The following is a 13211-nucleotide window of genomic DNA, read 5'->3' as shown; positions in this document are numbered from 1 at the left end:
GGGACCATCGTACTGTGTGAGGGGGCTGCGGGGACCATCGTACTGTGTGAGGAGGCTGCGGGGACCATCGTACTGTGTGAGGGGGGGCTGCGGGGACCATCGTACTGTGTGAGGGGGGCTGCGGGGACCATCGTACTGTGTGAGGGGGGCTGCGGGGACCATCGTACTGTGTGAGGGGGGCTGCGGGGACCATCGTACTGTGTGAGGGGGCTGCGGGGACCATCGTACTGTGTGAGGAGGCTGCGGGGACCATCGTACTGTGTGAGGAGGCTGCGGGGACCATCGTACTGTGAGGGGGGCTGCGGGGACCATCGTACTCTGTGAGGGGGGCTGCGGGGACCATCGTACTGTGTGAGGGGGGCTGCGGGGACCATCGTACTGTGTGAGGGGGGCTGCGGGGACCATCGTACTGTGTGAGGGGGGCTGCGGGGACCATCGTACTGTGTGAGGGGGGCTGCGGGGACCATCGTACTGTGTGAGGGGGCTGCGGGGACCATCGTACTGTGTGAGGAGGCTGCGGGGACCATCGTACTGTGTGAGGAGGCTGCGGGGACCATCGTACTGTGTGAGGAGGCTGCGGGGACCATCGTACTGTGTGAGGGGGGCTGCGGGGACCATCGTACTGTGTGAGGGGGGCTGCGGGGACCATCGTACTGTGTGAGGGGGCTGCGGGGACCATCGTACTGTGTGAGGAGGCTGCGGGGATCATCCTACTACAGGAGCCCACAGCTGATCAATCGCACGTGGCTGTGCTTTTAAATAGATAGAGTCAACTGTATGGTGTAGCGCCAACATATAGCGCAGCGCTTTACTATCAGGTCAAGAAAGGATTTAAAAAAAAAAAAAAAAATGCCAGTGCCACCTCGTGACAGGCAGGTTGTTGTCAGCCATGCTGCTGGGGGTCGTGGGCGCAGGCAGGGTTTAGACAAATAGACAGCAGGTGTCACGTGACAGAGCGGTAACTAGGGGAAAGGTAAGCACGAGACAGAGGAGGGGGCGGGGTTTGTTCTGGAGCGTGGCGCTGGTCTAGGAGTAGGCGGGGATTATTTATTTTTTTCCTCTGGTAGGGCGTGGCCTAGCGCTTGATTGGCTTGTAGTACGGAAAGGGCGACGTCTAATATGTAAATTTATGGGCGCGGGCAATGTGTGGAGACTTGGAAGGCGCGGCTTATTGTAAAAGAGGCGTGGTCTGTGTCATTTAATGCGACATTCCTCGTGAGGGGCGTGGCGTGTGACTAATGGGCGTGGTGTGTAGGCGGGACCTTGTCTGTAGCAGGCTGTGAAGGAGCCCGGGCCGCTCGTCCTGACCTTCCCTCCTCCAGGCCTGCACCATGGCGCTGCTCCGAGGTAACTGCCCTCAGCCTGGGCCCCGCGGCGTCTTTAGGGGTCTCCACTCTCCTGCACCTTCTCACCTGTTACAGACGCTCTGCTTGTTACTTACTGTCGCCCCCCACCGCCCATTCTGTCGTTGCTCTGCACGTGGGTTCTTCTTCTTGTGAATTTTTAGTTTTCTGGCAAAATTTGTAAAAACTTTATTTAAAAAAAAAAACAAGAATAACGCCGTGAGCGGCCGCAGGATCTGAGGGCTGAAGTCCCAGGGAGTTTCTGGAGAGGTGCGGCCAATCAGGTGCGTGGGTGCACAGAACCCCCCAAAATATCACCCCCCAAAATATCACCCCCCAATCCACTCGGGACCTCCCCGCTTGTTCCCGATACATTACATAATTAACCCCTTAATGCTGCATCCCGGACTATTAATGGGGCGGCGTTAGGGGTCAAACGCTCGCGGGGTCAAGGCCTCAAAGGGACTAAAAATATGTCGTTTTTAAAAATTTGTATGAAAAAAATTGATTACAATTTTTACTGCCTGATTAATGAAACGGTGAAAGGTGACCGCGTCCTAAAGGGGGCCTGTCACCCCCTAGAAGTGAAACGGAACTAGACCTTCATGTTGGGGACTTGGCCTCTATAAACTCACGCCGACACTGTCCATAGTACTTTTTTTTTGTATAGAAAAAGTTTTGTTACGTATGGAAATGAGCTGCTGATGCTGACTGGAGAGAGATCAGAGGGTACACACTGACACTGCAGGAGCTGAGCGCACACTGTAAGGGAGCTGCTGACAGGAGAGGGAGATCAGAGCGTACACACTGACACTGCAGGAGCTGAGCGCACACTGTAAGGGAGCTGCTGACAGGAGAGGGAGATCAGAGCGTACACACTGACACTGCAGGGGCTGAGCGCACACTGTAAGGGAGCTGCTGACAGGAGAGAGATCAGAGCGTACACACTGACACTGCAGGGGCTGAGCGCACACTGTAAGGGAGCTGCTGATAGGAGAGGGAGATCAGAGCGTACACACTGACACTGCAGGGGCTGAGCGCACACTGTAAGGGAGCTGCTGATGCTGACAGGAGAGGGAGAGCAGAGCGTACACACTGACACTGCAGGAGCTGAGCACACACTGTAAGGGAGCTGCTGATAGAGGGATATCAGAGTGTACACACTGACACTGCAGGGGCTGAGCGCACACTGTAAGGGAGCTGCTGATGCTGACAGGAGAGGGAGAGCAGAGCGTACACACTGACACTGCAGGAGCTGAGCACACACTATGTAAAGGCCCCGTCTCACATAGCGAGATCGCTAGCGAGATCGCTGCTGAGTCACAAGTTTTGTGACGCAACAGCGATCTCAGTAGCGATCTCGCTATGTGTGACATGTACCAGCGATCAGGCCCCTGCTGCGAGATCGCTGGTCGTGTCGGAATGGCCTGGACCTTTTTTTGGTCGTTGAGGTCCCGCTGACATCGCTGAATCGGTGTGTGTGACACCGATCCAGCGATGTCTTCACTGGTAACCAGGGTAAACATCGGGTTACTAAGCGCAGGGCCGCGCTTAGTAACCCGATGTTTACCCTGGTTACCAAAAAAACAAACAGTACATACTCGCCTTTCGGTGTCCAGGTCCCTTGCCGTCTGCTTCCTGCTCTGACTGCCGGCCGGAAAGTGAGAGCAGATCACAGCAGTGACGTCACCGCTGCGCTCTGCTCTCACTGTACAGCGGCACTGTCAGAGCAGGAAGCAGACGGCAAGGGACCTGGACACCGAAAGGCGAGTATGTACTGTTTGTTTTTTTTGGTAACCAGGGTAAACATCGGGTTACTAAGCGCGGCCCTGCGCTTAGTAACCCGATGTTTACCCTGGTTACCGGGTGCTGCAGGGGGACTTCGGCATCGTTGAAGACAGTTTCAACGATGCCGAAGTCGTTCCCCTGATCGTTGGTCGCTGGGGAGAGCGGTCTGTGTGACAGCTCCCCAGCGACCACACAGCGACAAAACAGCGATCAGCATCGTTGTCTGTATCGCTGCAGCGTCGCTGTGTGAGACGGGGCCTTAAGTTTGTATGCTCTGATCTCCCTCTCCAGGCAGCAACAGTGGCTCATTATTATTTTGTTGTTGTTGTTTTGTTTTTTTTTTTATACCGTTCCGCATGTGGTAAAATTAATAAGGCAGATTTATTCTTTGGGTCAGTACGATTACAGCGATACCATATTGATATCATTTTTTGTTTGTTCTTTTTCATGTTTTGCCGCTTCTACACAATAAAACTAATTTTTTTTTTTGCATCACTGTATTCTGAGAGCTACAACTTTATTTTTTTCCCGCTGGCGGAGCTGTATGCCGGCTTTTTTGCGGGACAGGATGACTTTTTCAGTGGCACCATTATTATTTATATATGTCTTTTTGATCTCGTTATACTCTTTGTCAGAGTTATGACGAAAATGCATTGTTTTTTATTGTGTTCACTGTAGTGGTTAACTAACGGGATAGTGTTATAGAGCGGGTCGTTATCGGATGCGGCAATAACAAATATGTGTACTTTGTTTTATTTTTTGTTTTTACAAAAATATTTGTATTAGTGAAATAGTGTTCATTTTTACTTTTTTTTTTTTTTTTTTTTTCTCTTACTTGGTCTCTCTCTTGGGTCCGGGGTCACACTTGCGAGTGTGATGCGAGAAACTGGCGCATCAATACCCGGCACTCAGGACCAGAGCGATCAGCTGCATAGAAATACATACAGCCGCATGTTCTGGTCCTGAGTGCCGGCGGCACTGCCAGGTATCGAGGTGCGAGAGATTCGCCTGAGTTTCTCGCATCACATTCGTAAGTGTGACCCCGGCCTTAAACTCATGACTGGTATAGCGCATCATTCTGCGGGAACTGAGACCTGACGTATTCTAACCGTCTTACGGCGTTAAAGGGAATCTTTCATTTTGCCCCCTAATCTGAGAGCAGCATAATGTAGAGACAGAGACCCTGATTCCAGTGATGTGTCACTTACTGGGCTGCTTTACTTCAGTTGTGATACAATCACATACTTATCAGCAGGTGATTATCTGGGTTTTTTTTTGTGTGTGGGAAAAATGCTGCGTTTTTTATCTATCTATCTATCTATCTCTAAACATTTCACTGGGTTATAAAAGCTGAACTAGTACAGCAGTCCACCATCTGCATTATATTTTTTTTGTTGTTGTTTTTTCGTTTGGTTATTTAAATAATTTTTGGCTTTTCTTTGTAAAATGTGAGACCTAATTTTTATAATCAATTTTTTTTTTTTTTTTTGTTAACTTTAGGAAAAATAAAAATGTTGGTTTTTCAAGACCACAGTGGACCATTAGAATACAACTTTATATACTGGATTTTGTTTTATTTATTTTTTGTATGGCTTAAAACAACAATTTGGACTGACAGTCATAAGACTTTTTATTCCGCTGCCCGATTAATCCTCTTTTCTGAAGAGAATGACACGATGTGGCTGAGCCGAAGTTCAGCAGACGGATATGTGCAGAGGGCCGGTGCAAGGGTCAGTGTCAGCCATTGCTGTTCCAAAGGTTACACTGCACAAGCTACTGACGCAGTGTAACGGAAACCTGCTGCGACACGTCCCATAGATAGATCTTGTGATATGCGCACCTTATCCTCCTGTGATATCCTGTGCAGATCTGACCTCCATCATATGAGCAGATAGGTCACCGCTCCCTACAGAAATCTCCCTACAGAAATCGCTCCTCTGCTGAAATACTCTGTGCTGCTACAAGCCACACATCATTACCGTATTTACAAATCAGTTTCTGTTCACACTACAACTCCCAGCGGGTTCTGGCACTGTCTGCTGAGACTTGTAGTTGGAGGGCCGTTTTGTATCGACTACTGCATTTATTTATTTCCAGGTATTTTTGTTGTTGCGGCTAAGAGGACGCCGTTTGGCACGTACGGCGGGGTGCTGAAGGACCGCACGGCTACTGACCTGGGCGAAATCGCTGCAAAAGCCGCCCTCGCTGCGGGAAATGTTGCCCCGGACGCCGTGGATAGTGTGATATACGGGAACGTGGCTCAGGTATGACGTATGTTACTGCATGCATCCTTGTATTCTCCTGTATTTCGTACCTTATGAGGTTTAATGTTGCAGACGGCGACAGACGCCGTATACCTGACTCGCCATGTCGCCCTCCGCTCAGGAATACCCATACCTGTCCCGGCTCTGACTGTCAACAGGCTCTGCGGCTCCGGCTTCCAGTCCATCGTCAATGGCTGTCAGGTAAGTAAATAGCCTGACGGGAGTGTGTATGACCGCAGAGCTGCAGTGTAAAGCAAGGTGGAAGGGGCTGTACAGCCTAAAGATGGCGGCCATCATCTATAGATTCCTCTTCTGAAAAACATGCAACATATTTTTACTTTCTGTAGCTCCCCAGGAATCCCACCAGAAGCCCCCATCCCTTTATACTGCTTTATATTTATGTCATGTTTTTACTTTTCTCTACACCAGGAAATTGCCCTTCGGGAGTCAGAAATCGTTTTGTGCGGAGGGGCCGAGAGCATGAGCCAGGCTCCGTACGCCGTGAGGAACATTCGCTTCGGTACCAAGTTAGGAGCCGATATTACGGTAACTTTGAAAAATTCGCTCAACTCTCATCAGGATTGTAGAATCAGCTGAATATATTTCAACTAAAAAGAAATTCCAGAACGGCCATTTTGTATAATCCGATTTTTCCCAAATTTATTAGCCAGCTCATCACAAGGTCATTCCTCACCTTCCTCCAACTCAATACTTTTTTTTTTTTTGTGTACCCCAACAGGGATGTAGAAAAATGGCAAAGATTTGGCTAGGGCAGTGGCTTTTATTTTTTTGCCTACTATTTATTAATTTAGTTTACATATTGTGCCCCTCATAAGGTCATAAAATACCTTTTTTGGTGGAGAAATTCAATATTTAAAGACTATTTTTTTTATTTTATTTTATTTAAAAGGTCCGCTATATAGAAATAATTGTTGCAAAAAGGGGAACAATTAAACATGTATTTAACAAATGTACAAATAGACATGTATTTAATTTATTTTCCTATTGATATCGTCAAAAAAAAACATGAAAACCTGATTTTTATTTTTTATTTTTTTTTAATTTAATTTATCTTTTTCCCCCCTGTAGCTGGGGCTGTTATTAGCCCCAGTTACAGTGGAAATGCAGCCAGTAGCGCTTTATACACAGCTTTCGTTGTGTGTGTGTGTGTGTGTGTGTGTTTGTGTAGCGATTGAGAGGGTAGAAACAGTAATAAACTGCCTTTGCCTTCTGTATGGGGAGTCCGGCTGTGTCTGACAGCTGCTTCCACGCTCCCGTACGATCGCGTGCAGCGACGTTTCAGCACCGCCTGAACGTTTAATGTCTATGGGCGAAACTCCGAAAGTAGTTAATAACTGACTTCAGCAGATTTCTTATTCCAGATGGAAGACACCTTGTGGGCCAGTCTCACTGATTCTCTCATCAAGACCCCCATGGCTATCACCGCTGAGAATCTGGCAGAAAAATACAGCATTACCAGAGAGGACTGTGATAAGTATTCCTTCCAGACTCAGCAGAGGTGGAAAGCCGGTGAGTTACTACTTCCTCTCCAATAGACTATTAATATTTCTGTGCAAATTACCTTCAGAGTACAGTACAGTTACATTGCCTGGTGCTGATGAAATCCTGATAATCGGGCTTAAAGTGGACCTATCCCTTCTGAACAAAAACAAAACTTAAAAGTGGCAGAGGATGAAATTATAAGACTATTCTCAAATACATGTGATTACCAAATCAGATTATTTCTCACCCTATTACAGGGACAGAGGGTATACTTTTTACCAGATTGCGTGCAAAATCTGCTGAGATTCTCATCTCTGGGAGATACCAGCCGTGAGCAAGAGAAGGAGAGCTGGTTATCAGATTTGGCATATTTCAGAGGGAACGAAGAAATTCACCTTTTTTGATGATTTTGTTGAGACTCTGCAGAAAATAATGGAAGAATGAACTCTAATTTTGCCTGGTAAATTAATTTTAAGCCAAGTACTGACTTGGTGAATTAATTAATGCATCTCAATGTGATGTAAATCAGCAAAAAAAAAAGTGAACATTTTTCTGATCTCCAGTCAAGAGTCTGAGCTTTACTTCATATAGAAGATTGATAGCAATGTAAGAAGATGCCCCTGTATATTATATAGCCAAAAACAGAGAGAAGATACAATTGCTTCTAATGATTTAAGTTAATAGAGGAGGACATAGCTGCTTCTAAAGGTTTCATTTTACTAGAGGAGGACATAGCTGCTTCTAAAGGTTTCATTTACTAGAGGAGGACATAGCTGCTTCTAAAGGTTTCATTTACTAGAGGAGGACATAAACCCTTTAAAAGCAGCTATCTGATTCTCTCACTTTATACACACAGCCCTCAACAGACAAGCTGAGGAAGTCTTGACATGTTTTATCTCTATAGTTGTTTCTCATACTGCTGATCTAGAAGACACAGGAATCCATCTTGTATTGCTTCATATATTGCTACCTCATACAGCAGCACCGACCAACTGTATTTATCAGTTGCAGTTTCACCTTCGCCACAGACTCCATGCTATTTCCCTACTCAGAAACAGGATTAGAATATATACTGTGAATCATGTCATTTATGTTTTCAGCTCAGGATGCCGGGTACTTTGCGGCAGAGATGGCTCCTATTGAATTAAAGTCAAAGAAAGGACCCATTAAAATGGACCAAGATGAACACCCGAGACCCCAGACCACCCTGGAACAGATGGCAAAACTGCCCCCCGTGTTTAAGAAAGATGGAGCTGTGACTGCAGGAAATGCCTCGGTGAGGAGATGCGCATGTTGTTTCTTTTATGTGGCTCCATAGGTCATTTTGCAATCAGATTGGTAGTTATTGTGTAACGTCCAACAACTGTGCAATATTCTGTATTTTTCGTATGATCATACTCCCGTTAATATAAGGTGTTCTCCTCGATCAGTTGTCCCCGGGCTATCAAATGTGCACGTGCTTTTTAGCAAGGTTTTTTTTTTCTTGCTTAAAAGTGCATCTTATAGGTAAACAAAAAAAAAAAGTAGTAATTTATGTTTCACAGTATTTTTGCAAACTCTTTACAGAATTATTAGGTCTGGAGGGGATTGTGAAAATGGTATTTGGTCTCATCAGTGAATCGTCTGGACTGGATACAAGTATTGTTGGGGGCAATATTTGCATTAAATGCAGAATTTTCAATGGTTCTGATGAATTGAAATAGTAAGTTGAAAAAACAACAACATTTCATTATACATTGATGGGTGCAAGTGTACGGAGCAGGCTCAGGATCTGAGCCCTCTCCATATAGGACAGGTGCCAGCTGTGTTATACAGGCCGCCCCTGGCACTATCAGAAGTGACATTTAAAAAATAACGCTACTGCCAAATTCTGACTGCTACATTTAAGTGATGCAATGGTATGGCGCAATATATATGTATGTTTGTGGTTATTTTATCTTTTTGTTCCTCTTGGGGACTTGAGCCTGCAATCGCCTATGCAATGCACATTAATGCTGCCGTGTATTGTAAAACTGCTGATCTCCTATAGATCCCAGCCACAGGGTTTCCTTGGTGTGTGAACACGGTAGCTGGGGGCGTTTGTGATTGGTGGTAGCTTTAATTGCAGCAATTACTCTTGGGCGTCTGCTGCATAACACAGCTGCCACCCACGCCATGTGCAGGGGGCACAATACTTAGTAGAGAGGACGTGTCAGGAGGGATGTCACCACCTGTTTAGGTCGTCAAAATGGTTATAATTTGCAGTGATAAGGGGGTCCCATGCATGAGTGGAGGAGGAGACCCCTGGAGTGATGTCCTCCCAGCAGACTGGCATGGTAGTGACTCTTCTCCTCTTTTGCAGGGGATCTGCGATGGAGCTGGAGCCGTCATTGTAGCCAGCGAGGAAGCCGCCGCCAAGCACAAGCTCACTCCTCTGGCCAGGATTGTGGCCTACCACGTATCAGGATGTGATCCCAAGATCATGGGCATTGGTAAGAAAATATGTTCTCCTCGGACATGGTGAAGTCAGAAAATTTGCATTTTTAATAATTAATTGGGCTTTTTTTTTTCTACTTTCCTTAAATTTGTCTTATCTATAAAATTAATTTTCATTCGTGTTACATTAAAAATGTTTCACAATTTGTCTTTTACAAGCGCTTTGTTTCCTTTGTTCTGTTTGGACAGTTTGTAACTATTTTATCTTTTTCTCAGCTGATTTATGAACCCAAAGTTCCGCTTTAACCTTGATGTGTTCTGTGGTCATAAATCAGTTCAGAAAAAGGCAGGCAAAAAAGTGAAACCCTCCATTGGATCGAGCTCCCTGACAAATTAACAGTTAACAAAAAACATTTCAAATAAAACCGAATTTCTAAAATGACTGCTTTAGCCCATCTTCATTTTTATTTTGTGCTGAGATCAGAGGGAAATGTAAAGACAAGCAAGAAATATATGTATTTTCCACTTTTTTTTTTTTTAATTTCACATACTGCCCCTCCAATAAGGTTTTAAAAATATCTTATGAGGGGGATTTTAACATATTAATATAGTCCTTTTTTATTTTACATTTCGTAATTGGGACTGGTGTATTTATCAGCCCCAGTTGCAGGAAACATTCAGCTTCCTGCCTGTATAGCAGAGCTCAGTGGGTCTACTAGGACCCAGCAGCTTCTGTTCCCTCCCTACACTCAGTAATGACATGACCACAGGGTCTGGAGGAGTAAGCAGGGTAAGTGCTTCTTAATCGCTTCCTAATCTGTATAGTTAAGTGCTCATTCAGCGTTGTGTAGAAGGTGAAGGTAAATCTTTCTCAGTGAGGAGTCTGTGTCTGACAGCTGGCTCCTCGCCCTCACAGCTCCACATTCTTGTGCAAGCTGCTTACTCTGCATTGAAGTTTTAGAATGTCAGTGCAGAGTAAAGTGTGGACCGTCCAGACTTTATAGTCCAGATGTAGTTATATGGTTTTTAGTCTCCGAAGGTGTCCTAATCCTTTTTAAATAGTTTTCACTATGATTGCTCTGGCCGGAGAACGCAACCATTTCTTAAGATGGAGGGGGAAAAAAATCCCTAATAAATTGGGCTTGCAGTTAAAGACATTTCTGTAGAGCATCTGCGTTTCATGGTCCAAATGCCTATGAGGCTGCCGAGTTCGGGTCAAGAGACTCGCAGCCAGTCCAGGAACTGACCAGGAAACATGGATTTTGTGAATCTGTTTTTGGTGATGAAACCATACTCGGCGAGGCTTCTGTCTGTAGCACCTGCTTCTATCTAACATCTCATTCTTCTAGGTCCCGTCCCTGCCATTACTGAAGCGCTAAAGAAAGCCGGCCTGACCCTTAAGGACATGGATTTGGTGGAGGTAACTGCAGGTTTATATGTACTGGTTCCATAAAGGGTTGGTTAGGGATCATTGGGAGTCTGACTGCTGGGCCCCTTTTGCTCCTGAGCAGCCACGCTATTCATTCTCTATGGGACTGCCGGAGATCGCCATACACTCTACTCCAATAATCCCATAGAGCAGAGGTGGGCAAATTAATTGTATAACCTAATATTGAACCGGCATAAAGCCCCCTTATGTACTGTAAGAGCCCACACATGGCCCCCCCATACACCATAAGAGCCCCCTCATAACCTCCTGTATACAGTATGAGCCCGCACAGCCCCCTATGTTCTGTAAGAGCTCACACACTGCTCCCTACATACAATGAGCCCCCATATTAGCCCTCTTTATACAGTATGAGCCCCCTGTATACTGTGAGGCCCCACATATCCCCTCTATATACAATGAGCCCCTACATAACCCCTCTATATACAACATTAGCCCCCACATTGCCTCCTATATACAATAAGAGCTCCACATAACCTCCCTATATACAGCATGAGTTCCACATAGCCTCCTATATGCAGTACGAGTCCCCACTTGGCCTTCTATATACAGTATGAGCTGCTCCTGTATACAGTATGAGCCACCCTGCATAGCCTCCTGTATACACTGAGCTTCCCCCACATATTCCCTATATACAAGCAATCTATGTGAAAGCAACCGAGCACATACGCTCCGGTCTCTGGTGCACTGACTCTCTGCACAGCAGACGTGACGGCGGGTGAGGGCATGGCGCGGCCCGTGAGCCGTAGTTTCCGCTCTTCGGCTGTCTTGGCCATGTATGTGGTCCTCTGGTTGCAGGTTGCCAATGTCAGTCATAGACCATAGATGCAGCGATGACGCACGCCATCTCTTGGGTCCTACCTACAAGCTCCGTTTTCCTGCAAATAAAGTTGGAAGTAGCCCTTTTTGCTTCATACTTTGGATTTATGGAGCTTCTCAGACAAGTATCTGACTATCCCGACTAGGCAGAATGTAATGTGCGGCCGTTTCATGCAGTCATTGGCCAACTAGTTATCCTCTAGAATCCGCGCCATCCCATAAGTATCAGACTTGATGCGTGAAAGAGTGGGGGGCCCTAAATAAGCACATGGGGGGCCCTAAATGAGCATATAGGGAAACTGCTGTCCTGTATAGCTGCCGGGCTCAGCGGTGACCTCTACATCTTCCGTTACCAGGTGAATGAGGCTTTCGCTGCTCAGTACTTATCGGTGGAGAAAGCCCTCGGCCTGGACCGGGAGAAGACCAATGTGAACGGTGGAGCCATCGCCCTGGGACATCCTTTGGCTGCATCCGGATCCAGAATCATCGCTCATCTGACCCATGAACTCAGGTGCGTGAACCATAACCGTTTTATTTATGCAAAATCTGTCATTTAAATGTTAATATTATATATTTTTTTCTTCCTTATTTTCAGACGTCGCGGCGGTAGATACGCAGTAGGGTCAGCATGCATTGGCGGAGGTCAGGGTATCGCCATCATCCTGGAGAACGTCGTGTAATCTGTGATGCCGACGTCCATGAACAACGTGAATTTTCAAAGAAATCTTCAAACCTGATGTGCCTCGCGGTGATCGAGCCGCATGTCCGAGCTCAAAGCCTAGAGACGAAGACCCTCAATTTATCAGTCCGACGCTCCCAGAGCTGCTGAATACATGGCTCTGGGGTCATTACCTTCTGTCACTGTAGGTGGCGCTGTTCGTATAGAATGGCAGCCCAATACTGTAACACCTGTTGTGGGACTACAACTCTCAGCCTTATCATTTCTTGCTTTCCTTGGAGCACCTAAGGAACATCAATAGGACTTCTCTGAACACCCCCAACATCTAAGAAAGGGTCCCCCACAATGACACAGGCCCTGCCAGCCTGTGTCTCCCCCACCCATCCATGGCTAAGTTCCTGCCATCTGTGATTTTGGAGATTCTTGACTTTCAGCTGCTGCAAAACTACAACCCCCAGCATGGCCTGACTGCCCCGGGATGTGGTTCTGCATCAGCGAGCAAGGCAAGAAATGAAGACTGGCCATGTTTTGTAATGTTAGCAATGTACAGAATTAATGACCTTGATAAATAAGGGCTCCACTAATGAACCTTCACATAGCGAGGGTAATAAAGACCACCTCCACCTGATCACTCTTTGTGGGCTGGATCCATTACTAGCTGTAGGATGTGATCTATAGTGATCCACTCTTTTCCGGGAGCAAGGATGGATACTGGCTCGCTAGTGTCACCTGTTGGCGGTAAATACCCTTAAAGGGGTGTTCTCAAGTTTGGAAGATATCCCCCTATCCTTGGGATAAGGGATAACTTGCCTATTGCTGGGGGTCTGACTACTGGGACCCCCACTTATCCTGACAACTGGGGCTCTGAAGAGGTGGAGGTCGATGATGGGACCGCCAGAGATCCCCGAGCGCTGCTGCTCTTCAGTACTCTCATATTGAATGAATGGAGTGGA

The 13211-nt window shown here is 46.6% G+C and overlaps 1 protein-coding gene across 1 annotated transcript; it reads left to right on the top strand.

Moving 5' to 3' along the window:
* Positions 1-1221: 1221 nt before the first annotated feature.
* On the top strand, positions 1222-12886 carry ACAA2 (acetyl-CoA acyltransferase 2). Its single transcript, XM_077283504.1, has 10 exons — positions 1222-1347; positions 5229-5395; positions 5468-5596; positions 5825-5941; positions 6778-6925; positions 7999-8174; positions 9240-9369; positions 10663-10733; positions 11936-12090; positions 12175-12886. The coding sequence occupies exons 1-10, from the start codon at positions 1332-1334 to the stop codon at positions 12257-12259; spliced, it is 1194 nt and encodes a 397-aa protein (XP_077139619.1). The 5' UTR covers positions 1222-1331; the 3' UTR covers positions 12260-12886.
* The last annotated feature ends 325 nt before the right edge of the window (positions 12887-13211 follow it).

Source organism: Ranitomeya variabilis, chromosome 1 (genome assembly GCF_051348905.1).
Source record: "Ranitomeya variabilis isolate aRanVar5 chromosome 1, aRanVar5.hap1, whole genome shotgun sequence".
Lineage (NCBI taxonomy): Eukaryota > Metazoa > Chordata > Amphibia > Anura > Dendrobatidae > Ranitomeya > Ranitomeya variabilis.
Note: the sequence above shows the minus strand (reverse complement) of the source record. Positions and strands in the feature narration are given on the sequence as shown.